Here is a 15,418-nt window from a genome sequence, read left to right on the forward strand (position 1 = left end):
ATTTCGATATATGGTGTGAGATGTCGGGCTCCAGCATCACTCTTTAACATGGAGAGATCCACTTGTCTCAGCTCTGTTGGAGAACCGAAGACAACTCTTTACCATTGGCATCTTTGTTGAAAGTCAGTTGACCGTAATTATGAGGCTTTAGTATTGAAATTAGAAATCATGAATGTTTCAATTTTGTTCTTTTTCAGGACTGTTTTAACTTTTCTAGGCCCCTTGGAGGCCTGATGGAGTGATTACCAGTTAGTGGCTCGAAACCACCAGTTGCTCTCCGAGAGAAAGCCTGGACTTGGTGTTCTCTCTATGAGTGCAGTCTGAGGATTTCACAGGGACAGCCCCCCTGTTCTTTAGGGCTGCTCTGAGTCAGCATTGGTTTAGTGGCAGTGAATTGTGTTTTTATGTCAGTGTTCGGGTCAGCTTAGACATTGCGTCAGGGGAAAAACTGACTGGGATGCCTTGAGCTGCTGCTAACCACAGTCAGCTGTTCAAAGCCCCCAGCCAATCCACAGAACAAAAGTGAAGGCTGTCGGCTCCAGTACAGATCTATATAGTCTGGCACTATATAGGGCAGGCGGTCCTGTTCTGCCCTGTAAAGGTCACTGTGATTTAGAATTTATTCACTGGTGATGGGCTGCTAAACCTACCAAGGTTATTGATTCCCACTCCTTGGAAGAGTGATGAGGTGGTAAGAGAAATCTCTGGTAACGGTTCAGGAACCCTGTGGAGTGCTCTCCTCTGCCTGATAGGGCTGCTATGGGTCAGTCTCAGTTGACAGCAGTGCATGGTCATGTTGAATTTGTAGACCTACTGGGAATATCGAACAAACACACCACACGTTGATGACTTTGCTCTCTGGGAGAAAATTCTGTTTAAGCCTCATGGCATTTCTTGGAAAGCTCCACATGGTATCTGCTTTTAAATCATAGGTGTGATTAGCTTAAAGTATACCCTACAGTAACATGCCTCTTGAACATTAGAAGAAAACCCTCTTTTCTTGGGGTCATGTTCACAGTGTAGGGTTGGAATTCATAACACATTTGTCAGGCTAAGTACCCTTTTAAGTGCTTTTTATCATGGTCATTGCCATCTATCAAGTCAATTCTAACTCCTGGGGACCCTCTAGACAGTAGAACTGCCCCTGTGAGTTTGCCAGGACCGAGAAGAAAACCTGATCTTTCTTCCTCCGAGCAGCCAGTGGTTTTGCACTGCTGCCCTTGCAAGTTAGCACCCCGCATGTGAGTCTGTGCCAGCAGGACTCCTCCACCGGCCAGGGCTATTGATGAAAGATGTATCTTCTCTCCAGTTTTCTTCTTTTGATGCCTTGGTCGGGTTTTGGTGTCACAATAATACTGGTCTCATAAAATAAAGTTAAGTTGTTGTGGGTTGAATTGTGTCCTGAAAAAATGTGTTGCAACTCCTAATTTGTGTTGCTGCGACATTCAGGAATGGTTTGTCCTTGTTTTGTTAATGAGGCATGATGGGGCTGTTTTTGCTCAATCTCTTGGGATTGGAAAGTAGAGGAAATAAACCAGCCAGCCAGCAGAGAAGGGGAAGATTGATAGCAAGCCAGGTGGAGTTCTCTCTGAGGAACCAGGAAATGATCTGAAGAGACAGATGCCTACCCTCAGGGCACCTTTTTTCTGCCAAGGGCCATCTGGGTATTTATAACATCATTTAAGGGCCATACTTGTCAGGTGCAACATTAACTCACCCTTACCGTGAGGGCCGGAACTGCTTCTCTGGTGAGGCGCTGATGCTGACTGGTATGGATGATTTGAGGAGCTTAGTGGGAGCGGACAGTCCCTCCCCAGCCCTGCCTTGGAGCCATTCTCCCCCGACAGTCTTTCTCTTAGAGTCTACTCTGAGTCTACCGTCACCACTCCAACATGCTTTTGGCTGCCATTTGCATGGTGTGTTTTTCTGAATCGAAAGTGTGTGCATTGTGTAAGCACATAATTGGATCCTGTCCCGTCCACCATTTACTTCAGATAGTCACTTCTCACCTAGACTAGATAACAGTGAAATCCATTTTGCGTTTCGTACTTTTTATCGTGTTTTTAAATGGTCATCAGAAAATGCAAGGCTGAACTAGGTTGGGACTAGTGAGTGGTGTGTGCTCATATCCCTCTGGCTGAAAATACAGAGTGCTGAATGAATTAGATAATTGGCCTGAATGTTTACGGCTTTTGAGAATAGTGATTATTGAACCACAAATGTTTTTTAAATAATCTAGGAAAATGATATTAGTGACTTTATCATTTAAAATACTATTTAAAAACTTAATAAAAATAGGATAACATAAAAATATAGCATTACTAGTAGTCATCCATTGTATACCCATTGACAATGAGTCGATGCCAACTCTTGATGACCCTGTACGAATCTCTGTATTTCCGAGACTGTAACTCTATACAGGAATAGAAAGCCTCGTCTTTGTCCAGCAGGGATGCAGGTCAGTCTGGTGGTTTTGAACTGCTGACCTTGAGATTACCAGTCCAACTCGTAACTACTGTGCTACCAGGGCTCCTCAGAATATGTATGAGGCAAGGAAAGTGAGACTAACGCTTGGTTGTAATGTAAGACATGACTGGCTCTACAGATAATTAAGTAGTCACAGACTCCTTGGTGCTCATATTTTTATCTTCCCTTACATGTTAAGAGCCTTTCCTTATGTGTCTATATGACAATTTATTTTTGGTTTTGTTTATTTTGTGTGGCAATTATGAAAGGAAAAGTTCATTAACATCAAGTTGATTCTGACTTACTAGTAAATGATTGGGCTTCTGCATTTGATATTTATTCTAGGTACACATGGGATCGAGTAATACTTGATCTTGTCCCTGTGTTTCTGGCTTATTTTCTTTAGCTTAAGGCTTTCGGTATTCATCCATGTTGTTTGTTCTTGTTGAGTGCATCGAGTCAGTTCTGACCCGTGATGTTTCACACACAGCGGAAAGAAACCCTGTCTGGCCAGCCCTGCTTCATCCTTAACAGTCATTCCTGTTTCTGAGCCCGTCGTCGCAGCCCCGATGTCAACGGGGCGTGATCTCCTTCTCCAGAAACGGATCTCTGCTGACAGTGTGTGAGACGGAAGTCTCACAGTCCTTGCTTCTAAGGAGCACTCTGGCTGTACTTCTACCATGACAGATCAGATTTACATAGTGCAATATTGATCTCTTGACTGCTACTTCCACGAGCATTGATTGTGGATCCAAATAAGACAAAATTCTTAACAACTTCAGCCTTCTCTCTATTTGTCATGTTACCTATTGATTCGCTTGTGAGGATTTTGGTCTTCCTTACATTGAGTTGTAACCCACACTGCAGGCTGCAGTCCTTGATCTTCATCAGCAAGTGCTGCAAGCCCTCGCTTTTAGCAGGCAAGGTTGTATTGTGTTCATTTGCAGAGTTAATAAGGCGTCCTACAATTTTCCTTCCTCTGATGCAGGTTCTCATGATCATTTACTCAGCGTACATGTTGAATACGTATGGGGAGAGGGTACAACACTGAGACCACCTTTCTTGATTTTAAACCACGGGCTATTCCCATGTTCTGTTTGCACAACTGCCGCTTGATCTGTGTACAAGTTTCTCGTGAGCATGTTAGGGCTTCATTTTTTTGTTTTTTGGACAAAGTGCTTTTCGCACATGTTATCAGCTTTAATGAGATTTGGTTTATTTTTGTTGGTGGTGGTTGAAAAGTTTCATGTCAAAGAAACCATTACCTAGTTGAAGGTCACAAAGAGTCTCTCGCTTCATTGTTTTAGCCCTTACATTTAGATCTCTGATTCCCTTTGACTTCATTTCTGTTTGCGAGATCAGGGGTCCAGCTTCGATCTGATAGCCACATCTCTTAACCTTTTGTTGAAAACAGTATTTCCCATGTTGAATTGTCTCGTTGAAAATCAATTGTCCATAAATATATGGATAGGATCATTTACTTCTAAACTACATTTAGCAACTAAATTTTAGTGTAAATGCCAGAAGAAGTTTATAACTATCTATAATTGGGAACAGTGTCTTGTCATTGTTAATAACAAAGGTTCTGGGTTTCATCTAACTTTTTTTCGATTGGACAGTATTCCTATACAGATAGAAATGAATTATTTCAGAATTCTAAAGAGGTGTGTGTGTGTCCTTTGTGTTAGATAAATAAGTGTTGTCTGTTAGTGATCCTATGTTGGGATTCCTAAAAGGTAAACAAAATGTGCCATAATTGATGGGTTGGATTTATATTTTTTTTCTCTCTTTTTTCTTCCAGTTAAAGGCATTAGGATTTCCTGAAGGACTTGTGATACAAGCATATTTTGCTTGTGAGAAGAATGAAAATTTGGCTGCCAATTTTCTTCTACAGCAAAACTTTGATGAAGATTGAAAGGGACTCTTTTTTTTTTTTAATCTCACACTTCACACCAGTGCATTACACTAACTTTGTTCACTGGATTGTCTGGGATGATTTGGGCTCATATCCACAATACTTGGTATAAGGTAGTAGATGGCTGGGGTGGGTGGGGGGGACATGGGATTCAGGGCAGGGATAAATACAGTGCATGTCTGCTTAAATGAGCAGATGCCGCAAATCCACACCATGTGTAAAATATTATACAACCAAAAAAATCAGCTTTTGCAGGTCTTTTTTTCTTCTCTAAAACAGTAGGTAATTTTTCCTAGGTTTCACTCTTCTTAGTATAATAGATCCAGAAATTTAGTGTAATGCCCTGCTTTGGATTTCTTTGACTTAACATTGATATCAGAACGAATCTTTGCTACCTAGAATCTACAATTTATTTCATGGCAACACTGGATAATGGCTTTGTGACATTCAAAAAATTTTGGAGCAACTTCTAACAGATATGCCAAATTATTGATGGTTAATGTTGCTGCTTCAAATAAGTATACAATGAAATACCATTTATTTCCTGTTGAATGCTTGTTGGGGAGGGGAGAAGGGGAACCTTTTTCTTCAATGAAAATAATTACTGCTATTTTAAAACTTCTTGATTGTTGAATGTGGGAACCTTCTAACATAATTTGAGAAGCTGTACAAGTGTAAGCAGTTACTTTCCTGTTTACATTTTTTGTTTGGGGGGAAGGAACTGATAGTGTCTAATTACTGTTTACTTTGTTGCTATATTGCAGTAAAAGTTTTAAAACAGCCCTTGCATGTTTGCTTTTGATGTATCCCTTTGTGAAATGAGCACTTTGGGGCCAATGGAAAAGTACAGCGATCGCTCTCTGTCTCTCTCCCCTCTTCCTTCAGCAGAAATAGGTCATCAGCAAGCCATGAGTTCAAGCTGCTGCTGCCTTTTAAAACCCACAAAATGCTGATGGTGGTGAAAAATGAGTGCAAATGTTTCAAAACTAGGTTTATGGAATTTGAAACTTTTTCTTTATTAGATAGGAATGTACGGCCATTGAAATCATTTGTATTATATTGCTTTCACAAAGAAATGTGGATGGAACCATATCCTACATCTTTTATTGCATTCAAAAGAAAGATCAGTAAAATATTCAGAAAGGATTGGGAAATGGATCTGGAAAAGTACTTTGGAAAATACACCATTAAGATATAACATTAAGTGAAATATAGCAATGTTGGTTTTTATTTGATTATCCTTTCTTTCTGATTTGCCTTCGTTGTTGCTGTTACTTGTGCATAATGGGGCAGTTGTCTGCTTGTTCATTGACAGTTCTTATGCCTGAATAGTAAGACTATTTACGGAAATTTTCTCTCCCTTAACGTCCAATAGTGAGAAATGAATTTGCACAGTTTCCCTGCATAATGTTGCATCACCGAGTGTGATGATTTTTAAGCTTTACAGCATGCACTAGTAACCTGTCACAAAAATAAGTGAAACCATGAGTTTTGCCCACAATGTTATCATGTAGTTTAATTTTTCATGTGTTTGTTCCATAAACTTGATCAACCTTTGAACTTTATGATACTTGTATGTTTTACAGCAAATTTTGCATAATGTCTCAGGCGGATGAACATGAGAATGTGTATGTTCGTCCTTCGAGGCAGAGCAGTGGGGAGGAAAGGGATGGCATTTCAGATGATGGGATTCTCGATCATTCCCTCCTGTATGCTCCTCCCCTAGTGCTCTGAGCACGTGGACAACCTGAAGAAAGGGGGGGGGGCAGGGAAGAGCAGCAGTGGCCCTTTTTTCCCTGGAAAGCAATTGCAGAACATGATGGCCTGGCCGGGAGCTCTTGTCCTTGGACAGCAGAACAACAGACGGTGGGATGGACCTGAAGACAGCCCACGTGCGCCAAGATCCGGCCCTTCTTTACCTTGCTTATCAGTTTCCTGATAGACCTAAAGACACTATTAAACAAATAGGATTTTTTTGGTGACCTTTTGCCGCTACTTTAATTTACAGACCAGTTTGCTAAATCTCTTCATGTACGTGGCTATATGACTTTGGAATTTGACGTTAGGTATTCTGTCATCTATTTCTTAAGATGTTTTTATTGTTATAGTTGCTCTATGGAAAATGTGAGGAAACCTACGTTATTGTTAATTCCTTTTGCCCCCCTCTAGTGCTATTTTTCTTTCACTGTTTAAATAACTGAAGTGTTCCAAAATATAATTTTCCTCCTGTACTAGATGGCTAGGATTCTAGAAAATTGATTATAAAATATTTTCAATATATCCAACATCGCATTTCTCCTTTTTTAGGTGACCGCCACATCGAGTTGAGATTAGAACAGGGCCCCCGCCGTGCGGCGGTTCCATCTGCTGTGCTCATTAGTGAACGCAGGGTTGGCATCATGCGCCAGGCACTGGGTCAGCTCCATTGTGTCTCTAGATCAGTGGTTCTCAACCTTCCTAATACCGCGGCCTTTAGTACAGTTCCTCATGGTGTGGTGTCCCCCAACAAAGTATTTTTGTTGCTACTTCATAACTAATTTTGCTACTGTTACAAATTGTAATGTAAGTATATGATATGCAGGATGTATTCTCATTGTTACAAATTGAGCATAGACAGCATAAACATGATCAAAGCGTAGTGATTAATCACAAAACAATGTGTAAGTATATATGGTGAGATATTTGTTTTCTGATGGTCTTAGGCAACCCCGTGAAAAAGTCCGTTTGGCCCAAAGGGATGGCAACCCACAGGTTGAGAACTGCTCTCGATCCTCATGCACAGCTTGTTCCTATGCGCATCCACAAACACTGGGGCAGGGTACCTGATAGAACTTAGAGAATTCAGGTGGAGGTTCAAAGGTTACAGGTGGAGGGCTAGTGGATTTGGCAGTAGATCCTTTATAGACAACAATCAGAGCCAGCACTTTCAGGAATGAACACTGATGACCCAAGTCTTACTGGACTCCCTAACCAGGAGCATCAGGCCAACAAGTCCTTGTAGCTGTGCTCCTGTCCGCTTCGTTTTCCTTTGCTCTTCTGCGCCAGGCGCTCAGGCCAGTGAGCAAAATCCGGGCTGCTGCCTCCTGTGTGGGTCATGAGCTACAAGTCATTTTTTCATTTTTTAATGGTTACCATACTATTACATAATGTAAAACTGGAAATCCATCATGTAGTTAGTTTCCTGTAGAAAGACCTGCTGTTGAGTAATTTTTAAACTTGGGTTCCAGTCTTCCTTCCCGTGTTAGGGACACACCTTTCCAGGGAGTGGTCTCACCGCCAGGACCTAGGAGGCGGCCCACGGGTATATGATTGCCACAGAGAAAGTACTCCTTCCGGATGGTACCTATTTGTGCTCTTAAAGTAAGGTAATGAAATTGAGTAAGCCCAAGGAAAAGCGTCTGGCATGTGAATGAGTGTTGCTGGCACGCACAAATTAGATCAACATGTGCGGGGCTCCTTGGGATCAGAGTGGGAGCAAGAAGAGGGAGGCTCCTGTAGAGCAGTGGTTCTCAACCTTCCCAATAGGACCCCCAACCATAGTAATTTTCGTTGTTACTTCACAATTTTGCTACTGGTATGAATCAGGCGGCTTCCGGGAAAGGGTCATTCGACCCCCAAAGGGGTTGCAACCCATAGTTGAGAAGCGCTGCTGTAGAGATTGGAATAAGGCATTTGCACCTTGGGGGGGACGGGGTAATTTGCAGAGCTGTGTGCATGCAGTTTGGGGTGGGGTTGGAAGGGCAGTGAGAGGGATGCAGGGCAAAGGCTTGGATTTGCTAGAGAATGGAAAGCACTGTTTACTGTTTGAGGAATTGTGGGAGAAATTCTTGTGATAAATTGTGAACGACCTTACCCATGGTGTTCAATTTAGATTCTTAGTGCCTTAAGGACTGACTCCAAAGAGAACAAGTGTCTCAGCCATGGTGGTGCGCTAGGGAGTCTGATGGTACTTACAGGCAATCGTGGTTTTGTGGTGAACTGAAAAGCTATGAGATCTTTGAAGATTTTGGCTAACCTATCAATTGTATTTGGAAACAGTTAAGTTTCCAGCGTTTTTCAAATGCTTACTCCAAAGGTGAAATATGCAAGGTCAAAAGGAACTAAAGAAAGAACCAAATAGAAAATAAAAGCTGTTTTGCCTTTTTTATATATGTCACAGAAGCAAAAGAAAGACGACTCACTTTTGTCTTCTGCCATCACAGATCATAGATGCTTCATTAAAACAATGCTTTAATTAGCCCTTACATGAGCCTTGGTCATGTAGTGCTTAACACGGGCTGCTAAATTTAAGGTAAGCAATCTGAAACCCCCAGTTGGGGGTTTGTGTGTGTGTGTATGTGTGTGTTCGTTCAGCAATCTGAACTCCCAGTTGGGGTGGGGTGTGTGTGTGACCTTCTTCAGTAGAGTTTCAGAAATGCACAGGAGCAGCTCTCCCCTGTTCTGTGGTCACTATGAACCAGAGCCTGCTCCACGGTGGTGAATGAGAAGTTAGGCTTACACATCAATGTTGCTGTTAAGTCTTAACAGTTAAGAGTAAGATGTTCTGATTCCTGCCTTTCGATGCTTTCAGCATTCTGCCCATAGAATTTGCCCATTGTGTCAAATCAGTGTTGCAACCTAAAACTTGGGGTTTTTCCTTCAGTTTTTTCACCTTGATATGTGTTGAGTGTATTCTCTGAGTTTTCTAATTCAAGATCTTTGCACCTTTTGTTATAATCCTTTGTCATCATCGGAGCTGAAATTTTGAAATTCCAGTTTTGAAATTTTGAATTTTCCAATTCTGTCCTTTTATGTCATTTCTTCCATTTACTTTCTGATTCCTCTGACATCACTTTGATCCTATCATTTTAATGACCTTTTGTGTTTTTCATGTATGATCTTGATAGTGGCCTACAGTTTGATCTTCAATTATTAATCCGGTGGGACGTGGGTAATACTTTTGGTCTTCATGGACCTGTTTTAATGATAGCCTGTTTTTCTATCACCAGGAGCATATTTTCCAAGTGCTGATCTTTCCTCTGTTTCCAGCTTTGACATTGAAAGCACCTGTAAATATCAGTACTTCCTGAGTGCTTTCTTGGCTGGTGTGTTGCTTGTTAGATAGTTGTTGTACTCATTGGTTGTCTTGTAAAGCGCAGCATTGTCTATCACAGCATTGTACTTCAAAAACCTGATATGTTCTTTGGAGTTTGTTGTCGCTGGCGTGATAAGCCATGATTTTGTGATTGAAAATATCCTATACAGTACATTCCAGGCTGGTGTGCAATGGGCTCTGATCAGCAAGGTTGGTAATTCAGACACCCACCAGCCACTCCTCTAAAGAGTTAGTCTCAGAAACTCAACAAGAGCAGTTCTCCCCTGTCCTCAAGGATTGTTATGAGTCAGGTTTGCTCGGTGACTGTGAGAGTGCTTGGATATTGGTCTTCATATACTGTTATTTTTGATGCCTTCCACTTTTTAGGTGCACAATTTGTACATTCCGAGTTCTGATTATTAATGGGTGTTTGCAGGTGTCTTTGAATTGTGCCTCGTCAGTGCAGGAGGGTCTGATAAGTTTTGCTCCATCTACATCATTAAAGTCAGCTCTATTTTGAGGAGGCAGACCTTCCTCAGTTTTAGTTTGCGTGCCTTCCAAGCAGAGCTGCTCAATTCTCCACCGTTTTTCAAACAATGTTCCATTAGCATTCATAAGGTTTTTAGTAGCTAATACCACAGAAATGGGCTGCCTCATTTTTCTCCTTAGTTCTTACCTGGAAGCTCCTTGATAAAACTGAAACCTGTTCACCGTGGGGCATTCTGGTATCAGACACTGGTGCTGCAACACTGGCCACCAGCACAGCACGATAAACTGATAGCGAGTGGGGTGCGTGCCCATGTCAAGTGCAGCATTCATTCCCCATGTGAAACCTCAGGTCCATGGCTTTATGTTTTCCAAAATCTGTATGTGTCTACTGAATCTCAAATGAACTGGGCTCTGGTGCTGCAAGACTTACACAGTGGCTTGTACTCTGTACACCAAGTATGAGATAGAAAAACCTGCGGGGTTTGCTGCATGAATTTGTTTCAGGAAGTAAAACACAGTCTTCCTTTAGAACTTGACCTTGAGATTACTGTGTCAACTCAAGCGTTGAGCTGGATTGTCAGCTCAGGCCACTTAACTGTAAACCTGGTTCTTAAGAGACTGATGACGGTATGCTACTATGATGACGGTTATATTACCAAAGGTAACATTTCCTTTAGCAGGTGTAGTATTCGAGAAACTAGTCATCTCAGACTTAGGTTTTCATTCCTGTTGCCTTTGATCTTGGCCCTTGTTTTCCTATCAGAGCATCCCAACCCTGCTTCGAAGGGTCTAGATGTTTCACAGTGCTCCTCCCCACCCCATGAGTTGGTGTGGGCAGCTGAGAACCTGGGCTCCTCAGTCCCAGCCCAGAGCAGGCTGGCCTTTTCTCTGTTAGGCTGTGCACATCCTGTGCTTGCCAGAATAAAAATTGGGAAGCTGTATTCGGTGGTTTTATTAGCTCTCTTACCAGCGGTTCTCAACCCGTGGGTCTCGACCCCGTTAGGGGATGGAACGACACTTTCACAGGGCTCACCTACCTGATTCATAACAGCAGAATGACAGTTATGAAGTAGCAACGAAAATGATTTTGTGGTTGGAGGGTCACCACAGCATGAACTATTAAAAGGCCGCGGTATTAGGGAGGTTGAGAACCACCCCTTTAGATAACTGCCTGGGAGCCCTGGTGGTTTAGTGGTTTTGTGTTGGGCTGCTAACCGCACAATTACAGTTCACACCACCGGCTGCTCTGCTTGAACGAATTTCAACTGTCAAGAGTCGATGGGAGCAATTTTACCCTGGCACCTGTAGGGTCACCACAAGTCAGCATTGACTCCCAGGCAGTGAGGTTTGAAGAATGGCTCAATGCAGACGGGGAAAGTCTGCAGGATAGAGTAGAACCGCCCCCTTTTGAGTTTCAATACCACATTCCCCCTCCCACCCAACCATTGGGTCGGGAGCTAATTCCATAGTCCAGTCACATCAAACAGCGTTGTGAAGTTGTTACTGCTGTTCGTTTCCAAACATTCTCTCAGGACCTCGTTGACAACGTCGGCTCCTCTAGCTCCTTGACATGTCACTGCTGGCCGCTCAGCCCCGTAGATTTCAAAGGCTCCAGGGGTGGAGCGTTCCCAAGCTCCTCCCCTCCGCCCTTCTCGGTAGACCTTCCCGGGTCCTAGTTCGCATCTGGAGGGTACCCAGGGGGTTTCCCTGTGTCAGCCCTTAAGGTCTTTGAGAACAGTGACCACTTTTTATCCCCCTACCAAGACTTCCACCCTGGGAAAATCTCTCCCTTGGAATCCATTGTGCCGCCCGACCCGATAGGTGCAGTAATCCGGGGCATTCTAAGCACTGTTGACGAGGGGAGTCACTGCCGCTGCGCACGATGCTTCCAAGAATGCAACCCACAGCGGAGCTTGTCGGGCGCCACCCCACACCAGAAATTTGGCTTGAGCAGTTGTCCAAGCCTACCACAGACTGACCTGTATCTCCAGCTCCGTGAGAGAGAAACAGTTAAAAGGCCAGGTTTTCACCTTGTCCTGAGTGCTGATTTGAACTACTGCTATTGGCTTAGTGAGCACGCGTTAGGCTGTTAGCTGCAAGGGCAGGACTTCCCAGAAGAAAAGCGACTACGCCGGAAGCAGTTAGTCCTGGGAAGTCCCCAGCGGCTGTGCCCAGTTGAACGGGGTTGCTGTGAGTAGGCATCGAGTCGGCGGCAGTGAGTGTGGCTTTTTGAAGCGGGTCAGAGAAAGCGAGTGTAGTCAACGCCATACAGAACCCGGGAGCCGACTTCAGGCAATGAGCTCCAAAGACACCCTAATTGGCACTGGTTCCCTCTCATGCCCTTGACCCCTTCACATACCCAGAGCGCAAACCTTATCCTTCTGCCTTAAAAAAAATACCCCTCGCCAGTTTGGCTCTTTGCTGCTCTGGTTTGTTGCTTAGACCCCAGTTCCTAAAATGTCTGGAGTGTTTTCCAGTGCCTTCAAGCCTTGCGTGCGCTGTTGGATAAGCATCGGACTGCTAACTGCCAAGTCTGGTCCAAACCCACCACGGAGGCCCCGGGCCAGAAAGACCAGGTGGAGTCAGAATTGACTTGAGGGCAGGGGATATTTTTGGCCTGATGTGAAAACTTCAGTCACACCAAAGCCTTTCTCGCCCATCTCACACAGGCACGCACCGTTGGCCCTGAAACAGCATCGGGCTGAGGCTGCAGTTGCAAGTCTTAGTTTAACTTAAAGCTGACCCTGGAATCACAACACGGCACACTAGGATGCTTTTGTGGCGATTGGCACAAGTGTTGAGGGCCTGCTTCCTGACCAAACCCTGCTGTCAGGTGTGCAGTCAGGAGAGACGGAAGGGGGGGGGGGTGCTGGAGCACTGCACTGCGCACACAGCATTCGTGGTGGGTTTCCTTGAGCACGGTGATCGTGACAGGAAAGAAAAAAGAAAAGATTTAAGGACGGAAGATGTAAGTGGTCCTCAAAATTCAAACCCGCTGTCAGTCGGACCGACTGGTGGGTTCTCTGCAGGCCCCGATAACAAGAGGTGGACTGGGAAAGCTGCAGGTGAGAGCCCAGGCAGGAAAGAGACTTGCAAAACATCAAAAGCTCCTTTTGTCACTTGTTAAAATTACTCTCCGTGTCCTTAATTTGAACACATTTCTGAGTGTCTGATTTTTATATAAATTAAGATTTAAAATTTTTTTCTGTTTTAATATGTCATCGAGTAGATACTCTATTTGAGAGGGGCAGGGTTTGGGCTGTTAAGGCGTGTCATGTAGATGAAGGGAGCCACTGCCTGAGTCCTTGTAAGCTGAAGGAAGCTGCAGGGAGGTGGAGCCTCACTTGGCCCCAGGCTTCCCTGGCCTTTTTATACTAGTTCCCTGTGTGCATGCCTGCTGGGCTGGGGAGGCTGGGGTTTCTTCTGGTCTCTGAGGGGCCCAGACAGGCTCAGGACTTGGAGTCAGATGGATTCCCCACCGCTCTTGCTCAGTATAAACTAAACTGGAGGCAGTTGGGGGTGGGAGGGGCACTCGCTTTGGAAGGATCAGCCTGTTGAAGCAGATCCAAAGTGGGGAGAAGCTTTCGCATAGCCAGAGAACTGAGTACCCAGTCCCTCCAAGGGGCAGCATTCTGGGCAGCCAGACAACAAGAACTACCCCGCACTCCTACCCACCGCTGGCCTGGGGCGGCCCCTAACACTTCCTGCTTTTCTATGGGTTCTTCAGCCAGAGTCCCCTATGGCCATGGACAGGCTGGTGGAAGTGAACCAGCAGTGTTTCTAAAAGGCTTCCCTGAGCCTGGAAAGTGTTTGCAAACTCCCCCCCACCCCACACACAGCTTCCCCCCCCCCCACCCCCGCCAAGTTCACAAAGTGGATCATCGAGCAGCACCATGTCATTCTGAGTGACTGCAGACCATTCAAGAAGCCTGGGAGAGCTGGCTTAGGCTTCCTGGATTCCCCTCTGTGAGCAGGACAGCAAATCCTTCCAGGCAACCTAGGAAATTAGCGTGTGGACTGGGCAGTTACCCGCTCCTAGGAATTGAGCATTGACTATTGGATTAGGCTTAACTGCCTCTCCAAGGCAGCACCCCCACGCGCTCTCTGCGTCCAGTGGAAGAAACCCAGCGGAGCGCTTCAACTGCACACTGAAGGAAATGACCTTGATCCGTGATTACCCTTGCCGGTGCCACCACTATCACAGCCCTGCTCCAAACAGCCCATCGCTTCATGCAGACTCAGTACCTGTGAAACAAGGATGCTACCCGCTTTTAACTGAAATTTAATGGGAATACTTTTAGATAGGCAGAAACTTGTGAAGGTGAGGAGAGTTCCTTCCCCCACACCCCACTGCTGACATTTGCATGCCGACCACACCCTACACTGATCACAGCTGAGAAACGAATAAAAAGGGTTTGTTACCATTACTGTCCCAAGAGGCAATCAACGATCCTAATCATTTGCATGGGCCTTGCTGGGCTTTTGACTCGTGTAAACTTTTGACCTGTCTTACTGCCCACTGTTCCTATCAAGGAATTGCAGCCACCCACCACTCGGGGCTGATGCTCCAGGTGTGTGTGTGGGCAGCCCAGAAAGTGGCATGTTGACTAGGCCACTGTATTCTCTGAGTGTCTCTGTGCTCACCTGTGGAAGAAACTCCCACTGGGCCCAGCTTCTAGCCATGTGCTGCTGGGGACGTCTGGGGGTGGGGCCTGCACCAGGACCACTTTGGGCTTGACCTTACTCTCCCAAGAGCTAGCATAGCCCTGCCTTCTTCCACCTGCCCCAGGCCTGCTGCTCACTGGCCCTGCAACTTTGATTTGAGGGTAGTGGAGTTAAGTAGGAGATCCCTGCTCTTTCCCCCAATGCCCCACTCCCCCTCCCACACACACAATTGTACTGGCTGAAACAGAGAATATTTAGGTCTTTGCACTTGACACACACACACGCACACAGAATTGTACTGGCTGAAACATTTAGGTCTTTGCACTTCATTCCCAGCTTTCCACAGACTTCTGTGAGGCCTCCGGAGCAGTCCCGGGTGTGGTCTTCTCAGAACGAACTGTGTTCTCCTGACACTGTAATCAATGAGTGTCACGGGGGAGCCTGATGGTTTCCGTCAAATCCCAGCTCTGCCATGTACCAGCTGTGTGATCTTTGGCTACGGAGTTGACCTCTGTGTGCCACAGTCTCTTTATCTGTAAAGCAGGGATGGTGACAGTCACTTTATACATCTCTTGTGATCATGAAGGGAATGAATAGATGCAAAACATTTACATTTTCCTGGTTCAGCTAATTATCTAATTTCGGGCATGTTTAGAGACTCCAACGCGATTATTATGGGTAAAGGTGTATTACCAAAGCTGACTTTTTTTTTTTTTTTGTAACTCTTGCATCAAGAGAGCCATCTCCATGCCATCGAGTTGATTCCGACTCAAAACGCAGGGTGCAGATCTTTAGGGGAGCAGAGCACC

General features: G+C 44.8%; 1 protein-coding gene across 1 annotated transcript in view; it reads left to right on the forward strand.

The window, feature by feature from the left end:
* RAD23B (RAD23 nucleotide excision repair protein B) overlaps nucleotides 1–6,661 on the forward strand; it is a 45,752-nt gene extending 39,091 nt beyond the window's left edge. The window contains exon 10 of the mRNA XM_075560278.1: nucleotides 4,268–6,661. Coding sequence (XP_075416393.1) covers nucleotides 4,268–4,381 — 114 coding nt within the window. The 3' untranslated portion in view covers nucleotides 4,382–6,661. The remainder of the gene's footprint in view (nucleotides 1–4,267) is intronic.
* Nucleotides 6,662–15,418: the final 8,757 nt, after the last annotated feature.

The sequence above is a fragment of the Tenrec ecaudatus genome, chromosome 10 (genome assembly GCF_050624435.1).
Source record: "Tenrec ecaudatus isolate mTenEca1 chromosome 10, mTenEca1.hap1, whole genome shotgun sequence".
Classification (NCBI taxonomy): domain Eukaryota; kingdom Metazoa; phylum Chordata; class Mammalia; order Afrosoricida; family Tenrecidae; genus Tenrec; species Tenrec ecaudatus.